Source organism: Procambarus clarkii, chromosome 11 (genome assembly GCF_040958095.1).
Source record: "Procambarus clarkii isolate CNS0578487 chromosome 11, FALCON_Pclarkii_2.0, whole genome shotgun sequence".
In the NCBI taxonomy this organism is placed as follows: domain Eukaryota; kingdom Metazoa; phylum Arthropoda; class Malacostraca; order Decapoda; family Cambaridae; genus Procambarus; species Procambarus clarkii.
Genome location: NC_091160.1, coordinates 4,135,097 through 4,149,470, shown reverse-complemented (window position 1 = coordinate 4,149,470; position 14,374 = coordinate 4,135,097). Strand labels below are relative to the sequence as shown.

Here is a 14,374-nt window from a genome sequence, read left to right as displayed (position 1 = left end):
ACTCTTGTTCACATACTTTACAACTGGAATGTTCACCATTGGGGGATTCATTACTTGCAGCCACCTGCCATAAATATCGATATCCCAAATTACCCGGAAGAGTGACGTATCTGCAAAAAGTACCAATCGGCAACTTGGTTGCTCACCTATATATACTCCAGAGGGTCGCTGAAATTAGATATTAGGTTGCAGGCCCTGGCAGCAGGAAGGCGAGACCCTCGGAGCTGCTTGGTTTGCTCCACATTACATCCACAGGAATTTACGACGTGTTAATTTTGTCTGGAAATTTATTTTGCTAATAATTTTTAAGCTACAATTTGAGAGATCTTTAAGTCTCGCTGGCAGCAACAAATATGGATGCCGGACACAATGTAAGTTTACTAATGTCTGGCGAGAACCCGACGCCAATGTCCCGGGAACTGGACATTCTGCAGAAGGACCTGGACACCCTCTTCCTCATTGTGTTCGGCATCCTCATATTCAGTAAGTACCAAAATCTGTGTTTTCTCTCTTTTTTCAAGTATTTAAACATATATATGGCACCTATTTCACATTTTGTATATTAATAAAATAGTTGTATTTTATATAGTTGTATATAGACGTACAATAATCTGTGTGTTAGATTTTGTTTTATTATGCTTAGAATAATGTATTTGGAATGCAATTTGTACTTTTGACTAACATTTGTTTATATTTCAGTCTTGCAGACCGGGTTCGCATTCCTTGAGGCAGGCTCCGTAAGGTCCAAGAACACCACCAACATCCTTCTCAAGAACATGCTCGATGTCTGTAAGTTATCAAACACCTTCGTTATTTGTTATCGTATCTGGCTTATGTCTGGTAAACCAGCACATGATTTTTTTATTCCTATCTCATAGCTAAAGTAAGCTCTCAATGTATATAACTTTGCCGACTCTTGTATTCCTGTAATTTCCTGCTTTTGCTTTTCCATCTGCTGGTGTTATATACTAAATTGTTCTCTGTATTTAATTAACCGACTTCCTCCCACCAAGCCTCACGTAGTAATAATGATATGAATTCCACAATCGTCCCCACCCTGTACTAACCATCTGCCCTGTTACTCTCCCCAGTCATTGGTGGCATAGCGTACTGGCTGGTGGGGTTCCCGCTGGCGTTTGGAGGCGGGAACAGCTTCTCTGGTACAGAGTACTGGGCGTCGTACGGGCTGTCGGACGAGCACCTGGCCTTCTGGTTCTTCCAGTTCGTCATCGCCACCACAGCCTCCACCATCATCTCGGGGTCGATGGCTGAGCGGTGTGCCTTCAATGCTTATCTCATCTACACGACCGTGCTGTCAGGTGGGTGTGAAGCCTCTTTCTCTCTGTAAAGTATGTTTCAAATTTAGCAGGATACTTTACACTATTTTGTGGTCAATGAATAAATAACTTTACTCACTGGCTTTATTTATATAATTTAGATAATATTTGAGAGGAACCTTAACAGGGCAATCTTGAGAGAAAGACAATTTGTTAGACAATAATAGCCTAACACTGATCATTATAATTAAACTTTATGTGTTTCTCAATAAATTTAAAAGGCAATGCAAACAATAATACATTTCCCACGGAATTAATAGATACATTATAAATACAGCAGTGTTGGTACAGCTGTAGTGTGCCGTGTTTTAATCATGTTTGTGTGTTGTAACAGCTCAGTTATGATAATATTTGTGTTTGTACAGCTGTGGTGTACCCGGTGGTGTCACACTGGACCTGGTCAGACGTTGGCTGGCTCAAGACTCAACACTACCAGGACTTCGGTGGCTCTGGCGTCGTCCACCTCACAGGGGGCGTGGCAGCTCTTGTTGGGGCTGTAATTCTTGGGCCCAGAATTGGTCGCTTCGGACCCAAGGGCAAGGAGATACGTGGACACTCTGTGCCGGTATGTTCATAGAACAGTGGCAATATATTATTATCTGAAGTCATGAAGCAAGATATAAATATTTGTGGATTATCATGTTTAATGCAAATATTACACGTCAAGGTGGAGGTGTAAAGTTGTGTTTGAACTTCCAGCTGGCAGCTTTGGGAGGCTTCATCCTGCTCTTCGGGTTCCTGGCCTTCAACGGAGGGTCCCAAGCGTCCATCAGCCACGAGGGTGATGCTGTAGCCATTGCCAAGGCTGTCTTTAACACTGTGATCTCGGCGTCTTCAGGAGGCATCGCTGTGCTCTTGGTGTACCGTTCTGTGCTGTGTGGGAGGGAGTCCACCTGGTCCTTCCTAATGGCTCTTAATGGTTCTCTCGCTGGCATGGTATGTACCGCTCTGCGCTGTGTGGCCGGGAGTCCATTAGTGCTAGTATGATGGACTCTGCTCGCTGTAAATTTTAATTGACAGACGTTTGATTTAAACTTAACTTAGTATTATGATAATATAACAAATTTCTTATCAAAATGGTGTTACTTGCAATATGTCTGAGTTTGTTTATCCAATGCTTAAGGACATGTTTCCATGACAGGTGTCAATCAGTGCCGGGTGCAACGTTGTGCGGCCGTGGAGTGCCAGTGTCATTGGTACAGTGGGTGGATCAGTGTTCCTCGCCATCCACACCCTGCTGCCCAAGTTGAAGGGTACGTCACTGCTTCTCTCACCGCTCAGTTTTCTTAACTTTGTCTCAAGAAGGCAACAAGTAGCCAGTTTTATCTAACTTGAGTTTGAAATATTTTAACTTTAACGTTATGTTCTGTAGATGGCATATACTTAAATAATAATATTTATAAAATTTTATATTATTGGGAAGCGTACGTGCATATTGGGACTGTTGAGGTTGTGGATGTAAAGTTAATAAATATTTCTTCCACAGTTGACGACCCACTTGATGCTGTGGCTGTACACATGGGAGGTGGGTTGTGGGGGCTGGTTGCTGTGGCCCTCTTCCAGGATGGTGGCATTGTGTACGGGGGCAGCGCGGAGGTCCTCGCCTGGAATATAGTGGGGGCGCTGGCCATAGTGGCCTGGTCTGGTGGTCTCTGTTTAGTTATGTTTGGTTCCCTCAGGCTGCTCGGCCTCTTGAGGGTGCCTCCAGAAATGGAAATTGCAGGCAAGTGAAGATAATACATAAAGTTTTCACTTTTGTATTATATAATTGATAATTGTTATATTTTTAGTGTTATGAACGCATTCATTATACATTGTATATGTTCTATATCTCTAACAATATCTATACGCCAGGAATGGACATCTTGAAGCACGGGGAGCCAGCCTACCCAGCTGACGCTTGGCTGGAGAGCCAGTACGATGGATCCGTAAACACTCAGGAGAACAAGAGGAATTCAAGTAAGTTGTCAACTAAGTTGCTTTTAAAGTTTTGTGAGTGATGTTTATTTATTTGATATTAATGAAATGCATCATAGAAATTCATACAGTTTTGTTATCAACATTTTCCACTATTCATCTAATCCATTATTTTCCAGATCTTCCACCCAACATGTCTGCCCCAGAAGAATTTGGTTTGACTAATTCCCAGGACCCAGCTCCAGTCCCTGGACACCTTGTATACTGGAGTCATGCAGGACCAGTCCCATCCCACCTCTCGCCCGTCGTGTCCCTCAACAACCACGAAGCTAACCACTTGAACTCCAACAATAGTGTCTCTGAAGCTGGCTTCACAGTCCGACTGGGAGACCATGATCTGCGAGTCCTCGTTGAACCCAGAGATCAACGTGGTCAAGACCCTCATTGTTACACCAATGAGGCTTTTGACGAAACCACAAAGCTTTAAGATTATCTTTTATTTGTCATTACCTATGAAAGTATTTGTATGTTGTCATTACTTATGAAAGTATGTGTATGTTGTCATTACTTATGAAAGTGGGTGTATGTTTGTCATTACTTATGAGAGTATGTGTGTTTGTCATTACTTATGAAACCTCAAAACTCTGAGATTCTCTGTTGGTTCTTCGACATTAAAGCTTGCTTGTATTGATTCGGTAAATTGACTTAATTAATTTATATTATTTTTCTGCACTAATTACATGAAATATAATATATTTATTTTTGTATATATATTTTTTTATTCGGTGAACTTAGTAAGAAACCTGATAAACTAAAGGTTTAACAAGAATTACGTTAAGGTGAAGGATGTTGACAGAGAAAGATGGCGAGCATATTTTACGACTTAAAGTAGGGACTGGAATGAAGTATGAAGTATGGAGGGACTTGAAGTATGTGCCTAGCCACATACCTTCGCCCGACAGTCTTCCAAGAACTGCCATCGCGAATGCACTTTAATTGTGCATTTTTTTACATTTGCATTGTTCTTAATGGGTTGTATTCAAGTGTTTAACTATCAATAAGTTTCCTATTCTCGGATAATTACTTCCTGTTGTCTGGTCTTGATGATTTGATGGCCCATAAGATTATAGACTTGCGGTGGATTACTACCTAACTGGATGTAAGATGACATAAGAAATGATTTTAACATGTTTGAAAGGAGTAAGGAAAACAAAAAGGAATTATGAAGTGAAGACATTTCCCCAACGGCGACATCACCCACCAGACACATCACCTGCCAGACATCATCCACCAGACACATCATCCACCAGAATCATCACCCATCAGACACATCATCCACCAGAATCATCACCCACCAGAATCATCACCCACCAGACACATGATCCACCAGTATCATCACCTACCAGACACATCACCCACCAGACACATCATCCACCAGAATCATCACCCATCAGACACATCATCCACCAGAATCATCACCCACCAGAATCATCACCCACCAGACACATGATCCACCAGTATCATCACCCACCAGACACATCACCCACCAGACACATCATCCGCCAGAATCATCACCCATCAGACACATCATCCACCAGAATCATCACCCACCAGACACATCATCCACCAGAGTCATCATTCACCAGACACATTATCCACCAGAATCATCACCCACCAGACACATCATCCACCAGAATCATCACCCACCAGAATCACACATGATCCACCAGTATCATCACCCACCAGACACATCACCCACCAGACACATCATCCACCAGAATCATCACCCACCAGACACATTATCCACCAGAATCATCACCCACCAGACACATCATCCACCAGAATCATCACCCACCAGAATCACACATGATCCACCAGTATCATCACCCACCAGACACATCACCCATCAGACACATCATCCACCAGAATCATCACCCACCAGAATCATCACCCACCAGACACATGATCCACCAGTATCATCACCTACCAGACACATCACCCACCAGACACATCATCCACCAGAATCATCACCCATCAGACACATCATCCACCAGAATCATCACCCACCAGAATCATCACCCACCAGACACATGATCCACCAGTATCATCACCCACCAGACACATCACCCACCAGACACATCATCCGCCAGAATCATCACCCATCAGACACATCATCCACCAGAATCATCACCCACCAGACACATCATCCACCAGAGTTCTCATTCACCAGACACATTATCCACCAGAATCATCACCCACCAGACACATCATCCACCAGAATCATCACCCACCAGAATCACACATGATCCACCAGTATCATCACCCACCAGACACATCACCCACCAGACACATCATCCACCAGAATCATCACCCACCAGACACATGATCCACCAGAATCATCACCCACCAGACACATGATCCACCAGTATCATCACCCACCAGACACATCACCCACCAGACACATCATCCACCAGAATCATCACCCATCAGACACATCATCCACCAGACACATCATCCACCAGAATCATCACCCACCAGACACATGATCCACCAGTATCATCACCCACCAGACACATTATCCACCAAAATCATCACCCATCAGACACATCATTCACCAGAATCATCACCCACCAGACACATCACCCACCAGACACATCATCCGCCAGAATCATCACCCATCAGACACATCATCCACCAGAATCATCACCCACCAGACACATCATCCACCAGAGTCATCATTCACCAGACACATTATCCACCAGAATCATCACCCACCAGACACATCATCCACCAGAATCATCACCCACCAGAATCACACATGATCCACCAGTATCATCACCCACCAGACACATCACCCACCAGACACATCATCCACCAGAATCATCACCCACCAGACACATTATCCACCAGAATCATCACCCACCAGACACATCATCCACCAGAATCATCACCCACCAGAATCACACATGATCCACCAGTATCATCACCCACCAGACACATCACCCATCAGACACATCATCCACCAGAATCATCACCCACCAGAATCATCACCCACCAGACACATGATCCACCAGTATCATCACCTACCAGACACATCACCCACCAGACACATCATCCACCAGAATCATCACCCATCAGACACATCATCCACCAGAATCATCACCCACCAGAATCATCACCCACCAGACACATGATCCACCAGTATCATCACCCACCAGACACATCACCCACCAGACACATCATCCGCCAGAATCATCACCCATCAGACACATCATCCACCAGAATCATCACCCACCAGACACATCATCCACCAGAGTTCTCATTCACCAGACACATTATCCACCAGAATCATCACCCACCAGACACATCATCCACCAGAATCATCACCCACCAGAATCACACATGATCCACCAGTATCATCACCCACCAGACACATCACCCACCAGACACATCATCCACCAGAATCATCACCCACCAGACACATGATCCACCAGAATCATCACCCACCAGACACATGATCCACCAGTATCATCACCCACCAGACACATCACCCACCAGACACATCATCCACCAGAATCATCACCCATCAGACACATCATCCACCAGACACATGATCCACCAGAATCATCACCCACCAGACACATGATCCACCAGTATCATCACCCACCAGACACATTATCCACCAAAATCATCACCCATCAGACACATCATTCACCAGAATCATCACCCACCAGACACATGATCCACCAGACACATCATCCACCAGAATCATCACCCATCAGACACCAGAATCATCACCTACCAGACACATTATCCACCAGAATCATCACCCATCAGACACATGATCCACCAGAATCATCACCCACCAGTATCATCACCCACCAGACACATTATCCACCAGAATCATCACCCATCAGACACATCATCCACCAGAATCATCACCCACCAGACACATGATCCACCAGTATCATCACCCTCCAGAATCATTACTCACCAGACACATCATCCACCAGAATCATCACCTACCAGACACATCATCCACCAGACTCATCATCCACCAGACTCATCACCCACCAGACACATCACTCACCACACATCATCCACCAGACACATCACCCACCAAAAATCATCATCCACCAGACACATCATCCACCAGACTCATCACCAACCAGACACATCATCCACCAGACACATCACCCACCAAAATCATCACTCGCCAGACACATCATCCACTAGAATCATCATCCACCAGACTCATCATCCACCAGAGACAATCTTCCATATAACATTGAGGAGGGCGACGTTGAGGGACCTGTACCATGGGCTGTGGGGCGCCCGTGTGCTTCCTGAGGCCCACCACCACCAGACAATCGGGCTCGTACTGGATGGCCTCCATTTTTCCATTGAAAATCGTCTGCTGTTAAGATACGTAGCCACGTTGTTGAACAACCCTGTGGTGTCGCACAAGAGATATATCACATTTTGAGTCAAATCAATTATGTTGAATTACATAAATATATGTATTTAAGAGACAATGTTTTTTTCTGCTCAAGGGTGGGGGGGGGCCAGACGCTTGGACCTAGCCTCATCCAGCGTTGAAGGGTGAGTAATGTTGGCTATGTGCCCAGAGTGGGAACTTCGAGGTCTATCTCCTCTACTCCCATTAAAAAGGAGTCGGAGTCGGCATCAATGGCCCTTTCCAAATATATCAGGGAAAGGTGGCTGTCTGAGTCTATAGAACTTCTTCTCTCCACCCTTCCTTGGAAAATATATATATATGTCGCACCGCACTACTTGGCCTAAAATGCAGAATGATTTTCGTTATTTTCAAATATTTCTTTCCAAATTGGTTTATTCCAAATAATATTATATAATATTTAGTACACGAATTACTGACTTATGTTTGGATAACCTAATAAGAACATTTCTTATGTTCTTAATATAATATTACTATATTATATTAAGATAATACAGTTCTTAATATAATATATTATATTCTTAATTTAATATTACTATATCATATTAATAAAGAACGTGAAATATTTCTTAGTTATGTTAATTTAGGTTATGATAGGTTAGGTAATTTTGGTCGTATATCTGTTAGTTTCAAATTAAAGATACGTTTAATCATATAAAATATAATGGAAAGCTATATTATTTCATAAGATCTTTAGGAAAACCTCTGCTTATTAGACAAACCAGGGTTTGCATAGTAGACTAAGTAGTGCATTCTGGCTATTAGGTACAATATATAGTAGTAGTAGGCATCCATCAGTCTCAGAAGACTATGGTGTTGCGCTCTGGTTGTTGGTCTGGAGAGGCCTCACGAGGGCATAAAGCCAGGGTAGGCTAATACGGAGAAGCTGTTACCCAGACAGCAGGTCCCCCTCTCCACGGCGCTGAAAGTCTCCAATGGAAAGGCAAACGCCAATGCGATTGGTTCCAGCGCCGTCGCATGAACTGTGAGTTCCGGGGATGACCTCGAAGTTGGTGAAAAAAAAGGCACAGGGACTCCAAACCCGGAGACCGCCGTGGTCGGGGCCGGAGAAGAACCACCCCCAGCAAGGGTATGAACGACCCCAGCCTCCTGAAGCAGAGCTGGGCCGCACGACCCCGGGGAGGTGGACGTCCCGGTCCCGCACCTACGGGTTCCTGACAGAGATCGTCACAACCCTCTTTCACCGGAGGCCGGCCTCCTTCAAGAAAAATTAGAAGGAAGAGTGATAATTATTAAATACAACAATTATTATTATAATAAATATAAAAATATTATTATATATAATTATTATTATAATAAATACTATAATAATAATATAAATAATTAATAATTATCACACAATAGTTAGTTTAGGTTATTTATTATGCACCCTATACCCATCTTGTGGGTGGTAGTGGAAAGGGTTACAGAGGCACATAATGGGCTCAGGGACTGAACCCCACAATTCATTTAGCTAAGCAAGTTACAATCCTGATGAGCTAGTTACAAAATTCAATATAAGTCGTCACATCAACAATGGGTTCGAGATCGACCACAAGTACAGTTTCTAAATTAAGCAACTGTCACACAATACAACCTCCTCCCCCCCACCAATCTTTGGTTCATCCAATATAATCACAATATATATATATATATATATATATATATATATATATATATATATATATATATATATATATATATATATATATATGTATATATATATATATATATATATATATATACCCCAGAAGTGACTCGAACCCATACTCCCAGGAGCAACGCAACTGGTATGTACAAGACGCCTTAATCCACTTGACCATCACGACCGGACATAATGAGGTGATAGCCGAGGCTATTTGAACCACCCCACCGCCGGCACTCGGATAGTAATCTTGGGCCTAGCATTTTACCAAATCACCTCATTCTTTGGGGCACACGTGAGGAACACAAATGCGAACAAGCCTGAATGGTCCCCAGGACAATATGCAACTGAAAACTCACTCCCCAGAAGTGACTGGAAACCATACTCACAGGAGCAACGCAACTGGTATGTAAAGGACGCCTTAATCCATTTGACCATCACGACCGGACATAATGAGGTGATAGCCGAGGCTATTTGAACCACCCCACCGCCGGCACTCGGATAGTAATCTTGGGCATAGCATTTTACCAAATCACCTCATTCTTTGGGGCACACGTGAGGAACACAAATGCGAACAAGCCTGAATGGTCCGCAGGACAATATGCAACTGAAAACTCACACCCCAGAAGTGACTCGAACCCATACTCCCAGGTGCAATGCAACTGGTATGTACAAAACGCCTTAATCCACTTGACATTCACGACCGGACATAATGAGGTGATAGCCGAGGCTATTTGAACCACCCCACCGCCGGCACTCGGATAGTAATCTTGGGCATAGCATTTTACCAAATCATCTCATTCTTTGGGGCACACGTGAGGAACACAAATGCGAACAAGCCTGAATGGTCCCCAGGACAATATGCAACTGAAAACTCACACCCCAGAAGTGACTCGAACCCATACTCCCAGGAGCAACGCAACTGGTATGTACAAGACGCCTTAATCCACTTGACCATCACGACCGGACATAATGAGGTGATAGCCGAGGCTATTTGAACCACCCCACCGCCGGCACTTGGATAGTAATCTTGGGCATAGCATTTTACCAAATCACCTCATTCTTTGGGGCACACGTGAGGAACACCTATGCGAACAAGCCTGAATGCTCCCCAGGACAATATGCAACTGAAAACTCACACCCCAGAAGTGACTCGAACCCATACTCCCAGGAGTAACGCAACTGGTATGTACAAGACGCCTTAATCCACTTGACCATCACGACCGGACATAATGAGGTGATAGCCGAGGCTATTTGAACCACCCCACCGCCGGCACTCGGATAGTAATCTTGGGCATAGCATTTTACCAAATCACCTCATTCTTTGGGGCACACGTGAGGAACACAAATGCGAACAAGCCTGAATGGTCCCCAGGACAATATGCAACTGAAAACTCACACCCCAGAAGTGACTCGAACCCATACTCCCAGGAGCAGCGCAACTGGTATGTACAAGACGCCTTAATCCACTTGACCATCACGACCGGACATAATGAGGTGATAGCCGAGGCTATTTGAACCTCCTCACCGCCGGCACTCGGATAGTAATCTTGGGCATAGCATTTTACCAAATCACCTCATTCTTTGGGGCACACGTGAGGAACACAAATGCGAACAAGCCTGAATGGTCCGCAGGACAATATGCAACTGAAAACTCACACCCCAGAAGTGACTCGAACCCATACTCCCAGGTGCAACGCAACTGGTATGTACAAAACGCCTTAATCCACTTGACATTCACGACCGGACATAATGAGGTGATAGCCGAGGCTATTTGAACCACCCCACCGCCGGCACTCGGATAGTAATCTTGGGCATAGCATTTTACCAAATCATCTCATTCTTTGGGGCACACGTGAGGAACACAAATGCGAACAAGCCTGAATGGTCCCCAGGACAATATGCAACTGAAAACTCACACCCCAGAAGTGACTCGAACCCATACTCCCAGGAGCAACGCAACTGGTATGTACAAGACGCCTTAATCCACTTGACCATCACGACCGGACATAATGAGGTGATAGCCGAGGCTATTTGAACCACCCCACCGCCGGCACTCGGATAGTAATCTTGGGCATAGCATTTTACCAAATCACCTCATTCTTTGGGGCACACGTGAGGAACACCTATGCGAACAAGCCTGAATGCTCCCCAGGGCAATATGCAACTGAAAACTCACACCCCAGAAGTGACTCGAACCCATAATCCCAGGAGTAACGCAACTGGTATGTACAAGACGCCTTAATCCACTTGACCATCACGACCGGACATAATGAGGTGATAGCCGAGGCTATTTGAACCACCCCACCGCCGGCACTCGGATAGTAATCTTGGGCATAGCATTTTACCAAATCACCTCATTCTTTGGGGCACACGTGAGGAACACAAATGCGAACAAGCCTGAATGGTCCCCAGGACAATATGCAACTGAAAACTCACACCCCAGAAGTGACTCGAACCCATACTCCCAGGAGCAACGCAACTGGTATGTACAAGACGCCTTAATCCACTTGACCATCACGACCGGACATAATGAGGTGATAGCCGAGGCTATTTGAACCACCCCACCGCCGGCACTCGGATAGTAATCTTGGGCATAGCATTTTACCAAATCACCTCATTCTTTGGGGCACACGTGAGGAACACAAATGCGAACAAGCCTGAATGGTCCCCAGGACAATATGCAACTGAAAACTCACACCCCAGAAGTGTCTCGAACCCATACTCCCAGGAGCAATGCAACTGGTATGTACAAGACGCCTTAATCCACTTGACCATCACGACCGGACATAATGAGGTGATAGCCGAGGCTATTTGAACCACCCCACCGCTGGCACTCGGATAGTAAACTTGGGCATAGCATTTTACCAAATCACCTCATTCTTTGGGGCACACGTGAGGAACACATATGCGAACAAGCCTGAATGGTCCCCAGGACAATATGCAACTGAAAACTCACACCCCAGAAGTGACTCGAACCCATACTCCCAGGAGCAACGCAACTGGTATGTACAAGACGCCTTAATCCACTTGACCATCACGACCGGACATAATGAGGTGATAGCCGAGGCTATTTGAACCACCCAACCGCCGGCACTCAGATTGTAATCTTGGGCATAGCATTTTACCAAATCACCTCATTCTTTGGGGCACACGTGAGGAACACAAATGCGAACAAGCCTGAATGGTCCGCAGGACAATATGCAACTGAAAACTCACACCCCAGAAGTGACTCGAACCCATACTCCCAGGAGCAACGCAACTGGTATGTACAAAACGCCTTAATCCACTTGACCATCACGACCGGACATAATGAGGTGATAGCCGAGGCTATTTGAACCACCCCACCGCCGGCACTCGGAGAGTAATCTTGGGCATAGCATTTTACCAAATCACCTCATTCTTTGGGGCACACGTGAGGAACACAAATGCAAACAAGCCTGAATGCTCCCCAGGACAATATGCAACTGAAAACTCACACCCCAGAAGTGACTCGAACCCATACTCCCAGGAGTAACGCAACTGGTATGTACAAGGCGCCTTAATCCACTTGACCATCACGACCGGACATAATGAGGTGATAGCCGAGGCTATTTGAACCACCCCACCGCCGGCACTCGGATAGTAATCTTGGGCATAGCATTTTACCAAATCACCTCATTCTTTGGGTCACACGTGAGGAACACAAATGCGAACAAGCCTGAATGGTCCCCAGGACAATATGCAACTGAAAACTCACACCCCAGAAGTGACTCGAACCCATACTCCCAGGAGCAACGCAACTGGTATGTACAAGACGCCTTAATCCACTTGACCATCACGACCGGACATAATGAGGTGATAGCCGAGGCTATTTGAACCACCCAACCGTCGGCACTCAGATAGTAATCTTGGGCATAGCATTTTACCAAATCACCTCATTCTTTGGGGCACACGTGAGGAACACAAATGCGAACAAGCCTGAATGGTCCGCAGGACAATATGCAACTGAAAACTCACACCCCAGAAGTGACTCGAACCCATATATATACTCCCAGGAGCAACGCAACTGGTATGTACAAAACGCCTTAATCCACTTGACCATCACGACCGGATATAATGAGGTGATAGCCGAGGCAATTTGAACCACACCACCGCCGGCACTCGGATAGTAATCTTGGGCATAGCATTTTACCAAATCATCTCATTCTTTGGGGCACACGTGAGGAACACAAATGCGAACAAGCCTGAATGGTCCCCAGGACAATATGCAACTGAAAACTCACACCCCAGAAGTGACTCGAACCCATACTCCCAGGAGCAACGCAACTGGTATGTACAAGACGCCTTAATTCACTTGACCATCACGACCGGACATAATGAGGTGATAGTCGAGGCTATTTGAACCACCCCACCGCCGGCACTCGGATAGTAATCTTGGGCATAGCATTTTACCAAATCACCTCATTCTTTGGGGCACACGTGAGGAACACCTATGCGAACAAGCCTGAATGCTCCCCAGGACAATATGCAACTGAAAACTCACACCCCAGAAGTGACTCGAACCCATACTCCCAGGAGTAACGCAACTGGTATGTACAAGACGCCTTAATCCACTTGACCATCACGACCGGACATAATGAGGTGATAGCCGATGCTATTTGAACCACCCCACCACCGGCACTCGGATAGTAATCTTGGGCATAGCATTTTACCAAATCACCTCATTCTTTGGGGCACACGTGAGGAACACAAATGCGAACAAGCCTGAATGGTCCCCAGGACAATATGCAACTGAAAACTCACACCCCAGAAGTGACTCGAACCCATACTCCCAGGAGCAACGCAACTGGTATGTACAAGACGCCTTAATCCACTTGACCATCACGACCGGACATAATGAGGTGATAGCCGAGGCTATTTGAACCACCCCACCGCCGGCACTCGGATAGTAATCTTGGGCATAGCATTTTACCAAATCACCTCATTCTTTGGGGCACACGTGAGGAACACAAATGC

The 14,374-nt window shown here is 45.3% G+C and overlaps 1 protein-coding gene across 1 annotated transcript; it reads left to right on the top strand.

Moving 5' to 3' along the window:
* Nucleotides 1-353: 353 nt before the first annotated feature.
* On the top strand, nt 354-3,741 carry LOC138363507 (putative ammonium transporter 1). Its single transcript, XM_069322862.1, has 9 exons — nt 354-483; nt 700-789; nt 1,092-1,319; nt 1,703-1,902; nt 2,037-2,273; nt 2,479-2,590; nt 2,824-3,060; nt 3,192-3,296; nt 3,434-3,741. The coding sequence occupies exons 1-9, from the start codon at nt 354-356 to the stop codon at nt 3,739-3,741; spliced, it is 1,647 nt and encodes a 548-aa protein (XP_069178963.1).
* The last annotated feature ends 10,633 nt before the right edge of the window (nt 3,742-14,374 follow it).